This window comes from Capricornis sumatraensis, chromosome 8 (genome assembly GCF_032405125.1).
Source record: "Capricornis sumatraensis isolate serow.1 chromosome 8, serow.2, whole genome shotgun sequence".
NCBI lineage: Eukaryota > Metazoa > Chordata > Mammalia > Artiodactyla > Bovidae > Capricornis > Capricornis sumatraensis.
Window position 1 is genome coordinate 24,527,203 of NC_091076.1, and position 14,243 is coordinate 24,541,445.

General features: G+C 43.9%; 2 protein-coding genes across 4 annotated transcripts in view; one reads left to right on the plus strand and one right to left on the minus strand.

The window, feature by feature from the left end:
- Nucleotides 1-1,494, minus strand: part of UEVLD (UEV and lactate/malate dehyrogenase domains) — a 58,107-nt gene extending 56,613 nt beyond the window's left edge. For all 3 annotated transcript variants that reach the window (XM_068976575.1, XM_068976576.1, XM_068976574.1), the window contains exon 1: nucleotides 1,398-1,494. In XM_068976575.1, coding sequence (XP_068832676.1) covers nucleotides 1,398-1,439 — 42 coding nt within the window. In that variant the 5' untranslated portion in view covers nucleotides 1,440-1,494. The remainder of the gene's footprint in view (nucleotides 1-1,397) is intronic.
- Nucleotides 1,495-10,579: 9,085 nt separating this feature from the next.
- MISFA (mitochondrial sheath formation associated) lies at nucleotides 10,580-11,171 on the plus strand. Its single transcript, XM_068977356.1, has 2 exons — nucleotides 10,580-10,648; nucleotides 11,079-11,171. The coding sequence occupies exons 1-2, from the start codon at nucleotides 10,580-10,582 to the stop codon at nucleotides 11,169-11,171; spliced, it is 162 nt and encodes a 53-aa protein (XP_068833457.1).
- The last annotated feature ends 3,072 nt before the right edge of the window (nucleotides 11,172-14,243 follow it).

The window sequence follows — 14,243 nt, forward strand, 5'->3', positions numbered from 1 at the left end:
TTTTTCACATTCTCCATACAGTTGCTTGCTTTTAATGTACTATTCACAAAATTTGCAGCACTAAAATTATTTCTAAATATTAAGTTGTTATATTATTTGCCTACTTCAAGGACTAAGGAACTTTGGAAATATCTGCTAGACTGACTTGTTTCTAACTGGTTTCCTTAATTTACATATCCAACAGAGATTTATTAAGCACCAGTGTGCCAGACTCTATCCTATGCACTGATAAAAATCTTCCTCAACTATTCTGCTTCAACCCCTGAGAAAATCACTGTCTCTCTTTTATCTTTTTCCTGCATTCCAGTCCCCTCAAAATTATTAAGTGTTTTTTTCTCGTCTCAACTTCAGCAATTCTTCCCCCTGGACACATCATGTTCCCCTCATTGAAAAACTTTATAAAGCGGTTCTTTTAATTTAATATTCTCTGAAGAGGAGCCAGAAAGCCTGTAACCCTAGGTACGATGATATTTCTTTTCCTACAAGACCTACACATCTGTCACAATAGATAAAATCATCCAAATCAGGCATATAAACAATTTCAATCAAAAAGACACGAACCCAACAAAAACGTCACAAATGTATGCCTTCCGCACAGGTAAGTCTTACAAAGCGTTATGAATCACTGAACTAAGAAACTGGTGGAAAAGTATGCCTCAAGACTGTACACTGGTGGGGAATCAGACAGCCTGGACTAACAGCCTGGTGTAACGTGGAAACTGACCTTAGTCACGCCCTAGAATTGCAGGTCAGACTTCTGGGTCAGCCCTCCCAGTCAACCTTTCAACCTTAAGAGGATCTCTTCTGGGCCTTCCAACCCTGTTTTCATCCCCAAATCTACACCAGTCTTTCATTTACCGCAGTTACTTAGCACCCCCGTCGTTGTCAGACACAGGGCTAGATGAGGGAATAAATAAAGCGCTGTCTGAGCCGCCATGAAGTTCACCTTCAAAGAGTAAGGTCTGTATAGAAATAATTACTCCACGGTGTGATCATCGATATATCCGAAAGCAAGGAGAGAGGAGGGAGTGATTCTATCTCCTAGGGAGTAACATCTGAATCCCAAAGAATGAACACTGCAAGTCAAAAACAGAGGGGTGTGGGTGGGGGTAGGCCATTTCTGCTGAGAGAAAGGCGTGGTTAAAGGGATGGGCGAGTGCTGGAAGCTGAGACAGAGAGAGAAGCTGGTGGCGTGAGAAGGTGTAAGAACGGGTGCAGGTTGGGGGGAATCTCGGAACTGCGGGGGGGAGCCAGAGCCGCGGCCGCACGGCACCCATTCCCCGCAGCCGGCTTCAGGCCAGCCCACCCTGGCTCCAAGCCCCGAGGAAGTAGGCTGGCCACGGGCGGACGCCCCGGGACCCCGGCGCCCCAGACCCTGCCCGGCCGGCTGCCCGCACCTTGCCAAGGAGTCGCCGGAGAGCCTCGCTGTCGAACTCCATCTCCACCCAGGACCGCGAGGCCGGTTCCACGACCCCAGCCCCAGGATCTCCTTCCGCACTTTCCCTGGACGGAGGCTGCCGCGGACCAAACTTCCCGAGCGGTCCTAGAGCCCGCCCCTTCCCAGGCTCGAAAGTCCGCCCGCGTCCAATGCCCGGGGCTCAGCCAGGCTCCGCCCGCGGTCTGATGACCGATCCGCTGAGAACCGTGAGCGCCCACGGAACCATGACCCGGCTTGCTGGAAGGAAACTCGGGGACATCTGTGAAGAAAGGAATAGGAAGGACCCTAGGAGAGCCAGTAAAGGAGGTAGAAGATATTGGCGCTGTTCTGGGGAGAGAGTTTCGAGAAGGATGTGTTAAATTCGGCTGAGTATCGAGAAAGATCAAGACCCCCGAGTTGTAGTTGCATTTAGAAAGGAAGGGGTAATGGAACTTCAAAAGCAAATCCTCGGGGCGGGTGGGGGGGGGTGCGGCTAGACAGGAAAACCGAACAGGTCTAGAACTGGGAGGTAAAACAGCTGAGTGAGGGTTGTGCAACGTGGGGGGAAGGGGTTGGCTTTGCGGGACGGGGCAGGGCAGAGCATAGCCACGCTGGCGGCAGAAAGAGGAAAAAGTCAAGTGACAAAAAGATTTTGAAGACAAAAGTAGGAGATTCGCTCATAAGGTCATCTGGAGCAGTAAGACGAAGAGATGCAATTTGCTGGCCTTGTTTGGTCTGCTTGAATGAGTTACTTACTTACTAGCTTTGCAGCCCTGGTTTGAGCCAGTCTCCAGAGCTTGCTATTGTAACTCTAAAGAGGTTGTGTGGGCAGGAGGGTGATTGTATTTATGAGAAGAGCCAAAGGTAGGAATACTGTGACTCTCTTAGTAGATGATGATGAAAGGTTGGAAGGAGCACTTATTTATTCAACAAACTTTTGTTGAACATGGGCTATTTGCTAGATATTGTTGGGGAGGAAGAAATTTTCCTCTATTTTTGTAACTTCTTCTCGCTGGTCTAAAAAGTAAACTGACACCAGACAGAAAAACAGGAGAAAATCAGACTGAAATTAATAACACGTATATCTGGGAGAGACCCAGGAGAACTGTGAGTAACCACAATGGCTGAAGCCCCCACCTTAAATACCATCTTCAGCCAAAGGCAAAAGAGGATGTTGGGGGTTGTGGTTTGAAACCTCAAAGGGGAGATAGTTTACATGGAGATGAAAAGTAAATGTTTGATAAACAAATATTTGCTGAGCCTTGTAGAGCCTAGGAGACTCTGAGTTCTAGGCTCTGCCCAGTTACTCTCACGCCTAGCTCATATTCCTTGCGGGTGATAGCTTACCTGGGGAACAGACCCTCTATCTAAAACCTTTGAGGCAGTTGAAAGTGAAAGTGAAAGTGAAGTCGTGTCCTACTCTTTGCGATCCCATGAACTGTAGCCTATCAGGCTCCTCCGTCCATGGGATTTTCCAGGCAAGAGTGCTGGAGTGGGTTGCCATTTCTTCCTCCAGGGGATCCCGGGGCCCCCGCATTGCAGGCAGACGCTTTACCGTCTGAGCCACCAGGGAATAGGGGAAGGTCAAAGATTCTTCCTGAGTCTCTTGGGCTTTAAAAGTAATCATCGTCAATTAATCCTCCTACCAAAGGGACACGTTTTAGGGTGGCAAATTTTGCTCCCCTACAGTATTTTTCTAGATCTGACGATAGAGAAGTAAACAAAGTAGACAAAAGTATTGGCAGTCCTCAGGATGTCATTCTTTTATTAGTAAGAGCAAAACAATAAATATACTAAGTAAATGAGACCATATGTTAGAAGTGATTACATGTCGTGAGGAATAGATTTTTTAAAGGCAGGGTAAGAAGGTAAAGGTAGGTCTCCCTGACAGACTAAGCATTCCGTGTTAGAGGACATCCAGGGCCTTTAGACAGGTGTGTGCTTGGGGAAACTGCAGGGAGGCCAGTGTGGCTGGAGCCAAATGAAGAGGTGAGGAAGCAGAAGTAGGCAATTCAAAGAAACACGGGGCAGCCACAGATGGTTTAGGGGCAATGATTCTTCCAGTATGGTCCCCAGATTTCCTCGGCATCACTTGGATCTTTACAGAAATGTGCATTCTAAGGCCCCACCCCAGACTTAAATAGGAAACCCTGGGGATTGGGTCAAGCGGTCTTTTGTTGCTTTTTGTTTTTAGTTGGAGTTAGTTTCTGCTGTAAAGCAGTCTTTACAAGCCTGCGTGATTCTAATGCATGATAAAGTCTGAGACCCACTAAAGGGATTTTGTGGACAATTGTGACTCTGGCTTGTTAGTGCCCTCCCGTGAGAGACCATCAGGACCACACCCATACTCAAGTAGGGTTGATCCCTCCTTGTGGTAAGGGAGCACGTACTGTGGAAAACTGCCAGGACGACTGAGTAAGAGCGTGGAAAGAACCTATTTCAGGATTTGGGCTCTGGGTAATTTGGGAGAGGACTTATGGAATCAAAGCTTTACTTTGGATTGAGTGTTTTCAGAAGCCAGGGACAATTCTGAGACTGGATATCTCAATAAATATTATCTCTCAGATGGCCAAATGGGAGCAGGGTTAAGGCTGTAATTGGTAAAGCAGCAGTAGTCACATCAGCAGAGAGAAGAGGATGTTTGCTATTTCCCGGGTTGCACAGTAACCTTGTTTTTGTCTCTGCTTAGATGAAGTTATGATAAGGACTTGTTTTGTCTCATCTTATCATGGTCTGTGCTGTATGATGCCAGTGTTCGGAGAGATTGTTTATATCCAACAAGAGATAACAGAAGCTTGGCTGTGAGTCCAGGTCATCTTCTAGCAACACTGAGGCCTATCTGGGTCAGTCCAGTTCTCAGATGTCAGGGGCTGCTTTTTTCTTCCTTAAACTTTTGCTCTGAGAAAAAGAGGATGCCACTGCAGGGTTTTGAACAGAGGAGTGACATGACCTGAGTTGTAAAAGAAGTCTGACTGCTTCACTGTGAAGAGAGGAGGCGGGGAGTGGAAGCCAGGAGACAGGTGGGAGGTGAGAAGGTTGAAGGATGAGGCCTCTTAAGAGCACATCACCCAGACCTATCACACCTCAGGAACTGTGAAACTTCCAGGGATTCTGAGGTCTTACAGATCCCGTCACAAATCCATTAATCAAGGAAAAGCGATCTAGTTAGAAGAAAGGCCTAAGCAAGTTTCTTCAGTCTTTTATGAAAACCTTTTATGAAAGAGGCCTTCCATTCAAACCAGAAATTCTCTTCTGGTTTAATCACTGTGGATGGATCACAGGCACTAGGACACTATGCCTGTTTGTGCATGCACGCATGCTATCATTTCCCACATGGAGGATACATTGCTCAAGAGTTTTATGTGCTCTATTGCATGAATTCACCTAGATGGGATTTGTATCAATTATTATTGATAATAATATTGTTGTTGATAATATTATTGGAATAATTATATCAATTATTATCTCTTTTACTGATGAGCAAACTGGGGTTTAGTGAACTATTTATTATCTATGTTCTTGTTTCTGAGATCCTGTTGAATAAGAGACATATCACTGACAGTGTTTGGAGGGAGAAAAGATTATGAAATTAAATATGTACTAGTTTTAACCTCACTTTGGGGAATTTGTCTTACAGAAATAAAAGTACCTGGGATGTTTGTGCAAAGATGTTCATTATATTAAAAGGGGAAAAAAAGCCCCCAGGCTAAGAAATGGGTAATGTGTATATTCTGCACCTTTGTTTATAGCTTGAAAAAAATCACAAGAATGGCTTGTTTAAAATTATAATATTTTTTATTGGTGCTCTGCTTCTGATCTCTGTTTATATTCTGCTTTCACAGTTATGGGTCCTACCAGACACATTGTTTAGGGATAAAACCTTGGTATTCTGACTATCAGACAAATGTATCCTTATCATTTACTTCTTAAAAAAATTTTTTTTAATTATAAAATACACATAATGTACAATTTACTATCTTAACCATTTTAAGTAAGCAGTTCAGTGGTAATAAATACATCCATAATGTTTTATAGCCATCACTACCATCTGTCCCCATAAATCTTCTTATCTTATGAAACAAAGGCCATACCCATTAAATAATAACTTCCCATTCTTCCCTCCCTCCAACCCCTGAAAACCACCATTCTACTTTCTGCCTCTATAATTTTTACTAAAGTATGCCACCAATGGAGTAGAGAGTCCAGAAACAGACCCTCACATTTATAGTCAATTATTTTTGACAAAAGTGTCAAGACCATTCAATGGGAAAAGAATAGTCTTTTCAGCAAATGGCATTGGGAAATCTGACTATCCATATGCAAAAATGAAGTTAGATCCTTATGCAATACCATATACAAATATTAACTTAAAATGGATCAAAGACCTAAATGTTAAGACTTAAAACAATAAAACTCCTAGGAGAAAATATAGGAAAAAAACTTCCTAAGATTAGATTTGGCAGTGATTTCTTGGATATGACATGAAGGACATAGGCAACAAAAGAAAAAAATAGACAAATTGGACCTCATAAAAATTTAGAAATTTTGTTCACCAGAGGACAGTATCATTTACTTCTTAGATGTGTGAAGATTGTGGTGTTGTTCACTGACCGACAGCATATGCTGCATCTCAGGCAGTCCTTCCACAAATGTCCTTTGACCTCGTGAAATGAAACTGTAATCTTTCTTTTTTAAACTGGTTCTTTTTTTATAAAGATTTTATATAACCTCTCATGCTCTGTCTGAACCAGCATAACTCTTTGAGGGTCACTTTGCCTTCTCTGGTGAAGTAAAAAAAAATAATACTCAAGAGAAATTTGTCTAAGAAATTTTGTTTTTCGCAATCACAATAATGTTTATCGTGGTAAAAAGTTGGGGGAAAAAAGAAGTCTAAACGCATATTTTGCCTATTGCTTGCTTATTACCTTTCAGTTCCAAGCCCACCATTCATTGCTTGCTCTGCAATTCTGGAACTGGACCTTTTAAGCATTTTCCCCCGCTAGTGGGCTTGATATTAAGTTCTGTCGATAGAGGGCCTAGGGTGATACTAAGGAGGAAGAGACTTCCTCCCTCCAGTGTGCTATTTTGGTCCTACTGTGTGGCTGCCAGGGGTACGAGTGGGGTGGTGGTGCTCACTTTGTGCAGCTTCAGTGGTCCTCTGTAAACTCCTCCTCACTGAGTTTCAGTGGCACCCGTGGTAGTCAATCAGTTCTATGCGCCGCCCCCGCCCCCACAATGAGATGGCTTTCTAGTCCATTCTACTGGCATATCCGCAGAAGGTGGATTCTCAGTGAAGATCAGTAAACCTGACAAACCATCCCCCCACCACCTCCCGCCACCGGAGACTTCCAGCAAACTCCACCAGCATCTCAATGAGTGGTTCCCTATGTACCAGCTCCAGCCTACAGCAGCTCATTGGATTTTCCCTACCATCCAGCTGGCCCTGACCATCACTTCTCCAACAAGTTTTGGATCTCTGCCCTGGAGGGGAAGGCACTCTTTCCAGTTTATTCCTACCTTGGATACTTTGCCTCAGTTCTAGTGGTGATGACTGCTGTCCATATATGCTAGTCCTATGATATGTACAGCTTTCAACCTCTTCCGTTAATCTCCTGTTCCTAGTTACTAATTCTTTTTGTTGAACTTTCTCTGTCCAAATTATTGTGGTTTCTATCTCCTGACTCGATCTTGCCTGATATATCTATTACTGAGATAAAGATGAGGGAACTCCGTGGCAGTGGTTAGGAGTGGCACTTTCTCTGCTGGGGCCCACGTTTCATCCCTGGTTGGGGAAGCTGCACAGCACAGACAAAGAAAAAAGAAAGAGTAAGAGAAAGGGAGAAGGAGGACATACACGTGGAATACTACACAGGAACAGAAAAATAAGTTAGACTTCTGCTTCTATGAACGATCAGCCTCTACAGGAGTTGCCTTCTTTCCATAAACAAATAGAAAATTGTACAAAATATATGAAATAATTATCTTCAGGTCTTGCACAAGGGCCAGCACCAGTCCGTGAACTTTGAAAGACAGGAAACAAGAGAGTTGAGCCTTCCAGTTGCCCCAGCCTACTGCATCGAGGCAGCTTTCAGCCTGCAGCACAGACATGGGTTACCTGAACGAAGCCAAGTCAAAAAGAAGGATAGTGGTGTGCCAAGGAAACCAGAGTGCCAGGAACTTGCAGGGTGGAGTCCTGAAAAGAGGCGATTCCACAGAGGAAGCACTCTGGAGATCTCCACAGGGACCCCTGTGAGTCTTTGGCTGAGTTCTGTCTGTGCACACGTGGGGTAAAGACTCCGTGAGGCTGGGAACAAGAACCACCCAGAAACAGTAGGCCAAACACTTCTGGGAGCTCCCAAAGAGGCTGGGGATGTGGAAAATTCCACGGAATGGGAGACCTAACACCATAGGCATCAGGGAGAGTGTTCAGAAGGGTCATAGTTCAGCAGTAGGGGTGATTACTCTTAGAGTAAAGGCTGCTCTTGATCCACCGCCGCAGAGCTTAAAACACACCTCAGAGAACCAGACTGACTCAGAGAACGTAACTGAATCCCAGAAGGAAACCCAACACTGCTGAATAGAATGCAAAAAATTCCTGCACTCAAGTGTAAAATTCCCAATGTTGAACGTCTAACCAAAGTTGCCAGGCATTCAAAGAAGCAGGAAAATATCATCCATGACAAAGAGAAAAAACAACCACCGAAACAGCCCCAGAAGTAACAGCAATGGACCCTTAAAATGTTTATTATCAATCTCACAAATACGCTCAATGATGTAAAGGAAAACATGAACAATATATGGAGAAAACTGAAAGATAGCATTTGAAAAAAAAAAGAAATTGAACTTCTAAGAGATGAGAAATACAACATCAAATTTAAAATATACTGTATGGGATTAACAGAAGCTTAGAAGATTAGCAGGAAAGATGATTGAAGTTGAAAAAGACTGCAATAGAAAATATCCAAAGTGGAACACAAAGAGAAGAATAATGAACAGAGTTCCAGCAGGCGGTGGGACAAACTCCACATGTGATGGGGGTCACAGAAGAGGAACTGGGGGACAGAAGAAATGTTTGAAGAAACAGTAGCCAAACATTTCTCCAATTTTATGAAAACCATAAACACACTGATTCAAGAAGTTCACCAACCCCCAGGTAGAAAAAGCATGCAGAAATTTACACAAAGCAACCGCAAAATCAAATTGCTGAAAATTAGTGATAGAGAAATTTTTAAACAGGCACTTTCCCTATGATCCACTAATCCTCCTCTTGGGATTTACCCTAGAAAAATTAAAACTTATGTTCCCTCTAAAAATTATATGCAAGTATTTATAACATCTCTGTTCAACATAGCACAAAACTGGAAACAACCCTAACGCTATTTGACAGGGAAATTGACAAACTGATACAACCGTACAATGCAATAATATTCATTGAGAAAGAACTGACTATTGTACAACATGAATGAATCTCAAAAGCGTTAATGCTAAGTGAGAGAAGCCAGTGGAGAAGCCAGTGGAAGAAGGTTATGATTTCATTTAGATGAAGTTCAGTGGTTGTCAGGGACCAAGGAATTTAGGGAGAAGGGATTGACTTCAGAGGGGTATGGGGAGTTTTTTGAGGTGATCACAATTTTGTCTGTCCTAATTGTGGTGGTAGTTACAAGACTGATACATTTTTTAAATTGTATCAGTCGTACACTGAAAATGAATGTGTTTTATCCTATGTAATTTATACCTCAATAAAGCTCCTTATTAGAAATGGAAAACGGAATGTGTTTAGATTTTTTTTCTCAATTGACCTAGGATGTATTGTTATAGGAGAAAAGCCAGTAATGAGTTAGCAAAAAGTTCGTTCAGGTTTTCCAGTAACAATTTAGAGAAAAAATCTGAACTAACTTTTTGGACAACCCAATATGTAGTAGAATATGTGGTATGATCACCTTTAACCCCAGTTAGTGGGGTTGGGGCAGAAGTCAAGGTGTGAAGTGTGGAAGCAAAGCATGGACTGGAAAGAAAGGCTTTATGAACCACTTGTTCAGGAAGTGTGGTCATAAAAGCCGGTTTAATAGACAGGACAGTTAAGAAGGGAGCCATGGCATTAACTGGAGTTTTCTGTGAGAATAGGTAAAGAATGCTTGTGGCTTCTTGAAGGCCAAGAAAAGAGAACCAGTGGACAGGAACTGAACAAAAGTGTTAAAGAGTGCTATAAAATGATGAGGAGGAGAGGTGGGAGGGGAAGGGTTGCAGGGACAGAAATAAAGACTTCTCATTTCCCTAGAATTCAGTTGTGTTTCATTCACAGTTGTCATTGACCTAGGAATGCACCTTTCCCAACCGCAGTCTTAGTCTAAAGAGCTCAACTTCCTAACAGGCAACTGGGCCCTGATCTGGAGCATCACCTGTGTGACCTAATGCAGATCACTTGGGACCATACAGAAAGCTGAGCTCTGAAGAATTGATGCTTTTGAACTGTGATGTTGGAGAAGACTCTTGAGAGTCCCTTGGATGCAAGGAGATCAAACCAGTCCATCCTAAAGGAGATCAGTCCTGAATATTTATTGGAAATACTGATACTGAAGCTGAAGCTGCAATACTTTGGCCACCTGATGCGGAGAGCCAACTCATTGGAAAAGAGCCTGATGCTGGGAAAAGATTGACGGCAGGAGGAGAAGGGGATGACAGAGGGTGAGATGGTTGGATGGCATCACCGACTTGATGGACATGAGTTTGAGCAGGCTTCAGGAGTTGGTGATGGACAGGGAAGCCTGGAGTGCTGCAGTCCATGGGGTCACAAAGAGTCGGACACGACTGAGTGACGGAACTGACTAGGCTTTGTAAGCCTCAGTTTTCTCATTGGTAAAATGGGGTAAATAATAGTACCTACCTCATATTGTTGCCGTGAGATAACGCATTCAGAGAGCTTACATTGCCACTCACTGCTCATCTGGGGGCAGTCTCTCTGACCTTCTGTGGTCCAGTCCATGTCATCATGATGTCACAATGCCCTACTGAACTCCAACTTCCCCACTAGAGAGTTGTGGATGCTTTGGAGCTAAGGACCTCTACCAACTGAGGGTTTCATGAGCACATTCCTTTGTCAAGATCTTGGTGAATAGCCCTTCACTGTGCAATCGTGTCTTAGAAATTGTTTTACTTGTTATCATGATAGTGCTTGGCTGGATGCTTTTTGTTGGATTTGCATGTTACTTGGGCACATTTCCAGAGTTCGTGGTAAGTAATGACCTTGCCTGTTAATTCTTGGTAGTCAGTCTTGGCTCTGGCTCACCCTCCCAGCTGGGATTTCTGACCAAACAGGAAAGATGGTTGCGGTCTCACCACTAATAAGAGGTCAGAGTGTGGTGGGAACAAAGTTAGTTTCCCAGGCTACTTCCCATCCCATTGGGACATCTTTAAGCCTTTACCCCTCCCCTTGGTTACTTAATATCACATATTTCAAAGCATGATGGAATCTGTAAGGGCTCTGCTAGAGACATTGCCTGACTTCTGAATTTCAGGCCAAGTGGATCAGTGGTTGCTGAGAGGAAAGGGAATGTGGGTATAGGTGGATGTTTGAGCAGCCCTTCCAGTCACATACAAGGGCAGTTACCTACTGGGACAATGAATAGGGCCAGCTCTGCCTTTAAGCTTCTTTTTGCCTCAGCCTCCAACTCTGAAGTGGAAAGAGAGGTGGGTTGTTCAGGAGAGCAAGACACACCTGAGGAGCCAGCCTTTGGATGAAGATCTGCAGCTCTGAGCGATTGTGGTGGTCTGTTGAGCTGGATTCCTCCCTTTCAAGACAACTTGATAGCACCCAGAAATGTCAATGGAAAGTTTACTTTCCTCTGGAAAATAAAATGAACTGTGAAACAGGAGAGAATTTGAGGAGCACTGCTGAGGACAGCAAGCCCTGGTTCAAAGATTTGTTAATAACTGCACACCTCCTGTTCAATGACTGTTCCACCTATAATTTTTTCCATGCAGACTCTGTAATAAATTACACCAGCATTTTTAATGCCCCTTTTGGCAGATTCTGAAACTTGAGTTAATGTAAATTTGAGTTCAGGTCCTAACTTTGCAACTTCCTGGCCATATGACTTTAGGAAAGTTTAATCTCTCTGAACCTGTTTCTTCATCCATATGATGGAGATACTCCAGTATCTTTCTGTTTTTGTGAGAATTACACTTGGAAATTCATGTGAAGCATTTAATGCAAAACTTGACAAGTTAGTAAATGCTAGCTTTAAGTAGTAAATGCTAACTTAACAACTAGGCCAAATAATGAACTAGTCAACAGACTTACTGGTGACTATGACCTTACTTGCTTACCTAGGGCCACACCAACCCATTTGTGAAGGTGAAGCATAGATCTCTGGACTTAAGACCTCTCTCATTCATTCCATTTGGCCAGCCTGTCTATAGGAAACATTAGTATCAGTGTCTTTTTAGCAAACTATCTCCTGAGTTTCTTGAATCCCACCCCATTTCATTCAGACTGGTTTTTTCAAAGATGTTCCCATTGTTAAAGAAACTTAACTCTTAAGAGTCTTAATATTATATAATATAATATGCAATTACAAGAGCAGGTTTTCTGGGAAGCTTCTCCAGAAGGCATGGGTATCAAGCAAGTCCCAGCCCTAGATATCCTAGGAGCAGGGCATAATGGGGTTCTTTTTTTTTCGCCATGTGCTCCAGAATTTCTATGAAAGTATCAGCCCAACAGTCAGACCTGTGCAGGGTGGGGTTGCACGTGGAGTTACTGGGCACCTATTTAACTTGAACCACTGCCAAGGAGAAGGCAATGGTACCCCACTCCAGTACTCTTGCCTGGAAAATCCCATGGATGGAGGAGCCTGGTAGGCTCCAGTCCATGGGGTCGCTAAGAGTCGGACAGGACTGAGTGACTTCACTTTCATGCATTGGAGAAGGAAATGGCAACCCACTCCAGTGTTCTTGCCTGGAGAATCCCAGGAACAGGGGAACCTGGTGGGCTGCCGTCCATGGGGTTGCACAGAGTCGGACACGACTGAAGTGACTTAGCAGCAGCAGCAGCTGCCACGGTGTGATCCTGACCAAACCATTAAAATTGTGTGTGCCTCAGTTTCTCCAGCTATGAAATAAGCAGAATAGCCCATCTTCCTCTTCCCTTCTCAGGAAAGTCAAGAGGAGGCTTTCCCTGCATGATGAGGGTTTAGCTGTATCATTTCTCAAAGTGCAAGACTTTTCTTCTTTGAGTAGCCTAACAACAGTTATTCAAGTTATTTAAGTAATTGCTTATAGTGTACATAGCCAGTGACTCCTCCCCATTAATCCATAGTGTGTTGTTTTGTTCACAACAATGCCTTGTGCATCTGACTGCATAAAACAGGTAGTCAAACGTTTGGCAGGTGATGAGTTAATAAAGATAAGATCCCAGCTAGACCCTAAACACACAGTCACCAAAGAACAGGGCCCTCCTACTCAGAGTTCTTTAGCCCTAAAACACCTGACACCCTGGTCAACTGTCCCATACTTTCTGACTCTGACTGGTCCTCAAGGTCACAAGAGGTGATGTCACAATTGGTGTCCGAGCTCTGCCCCCCAGATAGCCATGACGAGCCACTTCAGGTCAAACTAGACCACGAAGCTCCCCAGCCAGGAGCTACCATCCTGGACCATCTACCATCTGGTCTTGAATGAAGACAGCCCAGTTTCCAAGGCTCGGAATAGAACACCACACCTTCCAGAACCGCCTGTTTCGCTCTGCACACACCACCAGCTAAGAAGCCCTGCAATGATTGTGGTCTTATGGATGCTTCTCATTGCAGGAACAATGTGGAAGGGATACAAATATCCCCCAGGAGGGGTAAGTGTGCCTTCAGCTTTGTTCTCTCTTCCTACTTTGAAAATGTATTCCCTGGGATACATGAACCAAGCACCAAAATCCAACTTTAAAAACACTCGCTTTATTTTAAAAAGTTACTCTAGCATAACTACTTCTATTGTTATTCAGTATCTATCTGTTTAGAGTTGAGAGAGTTCCCTGTGCCTCTCATGTGATCTTTTATACATCTTTCCCTGAATCTTTACTCTTAAGTTCTTTAGTGTCTTTCCAAAAACAGAAACAAAAAACTGGAGATACAGAGGGTGAAGATATTTCAGGCCCAGAGTCAAAGCTGTCTGACAGGCATGACCTGTTCTCATACTTATGGAACACTTCATATGCTCTGCCTTCAATTTCCCTTCTTAAATTAGCCCACATCAGCAACCCAGGCTTAACTGTCCCTCGTCACATAAACACTGAGTTGTAAAACTGTCCTGTTGGCAGATGTCTTTCCTCTCTTCTGTTAGACCCTGGGTGTTTGTCTTTTCTCTACCACTTGTGTGCTCCCACACTGCTAAGTCCCAGTGGCAGCTGAGCTTGGAGGCATTAGGTGAGGCAGAATGGGACACGACTACCCCTGCCTGCCCTTGGGAAGGAGGGCAGTTCCCGCAGCCCCACACCCTAGCCAACACTAGTCAAGACCCACCTGACCTCCTTTTCTCCCCCTAGACCCCAGTGGAAATAAGCAAAGATGATCCTGGTGAAGTGATGCAGCTCTGAAGCTTTCCCACCCAGCTGTACAGCTCCTGATGGTGTCACATATAAAGTAATTGCACTATTTTGTCACATTTTATGTAACAAGTTACCACACTTTTAAAGATGAATGAAGACTTGGTATTCTGTTAGCTCCAAACAGGGAGATGGACAGCAGGGAGGTGGCTGGGGGAATGGGAGGGATTGGGTCCCCTGTTTAATAATCCATAAGACTGGCATTAAGACTAAGACCCTTAGTTCAATTTGTCCCCT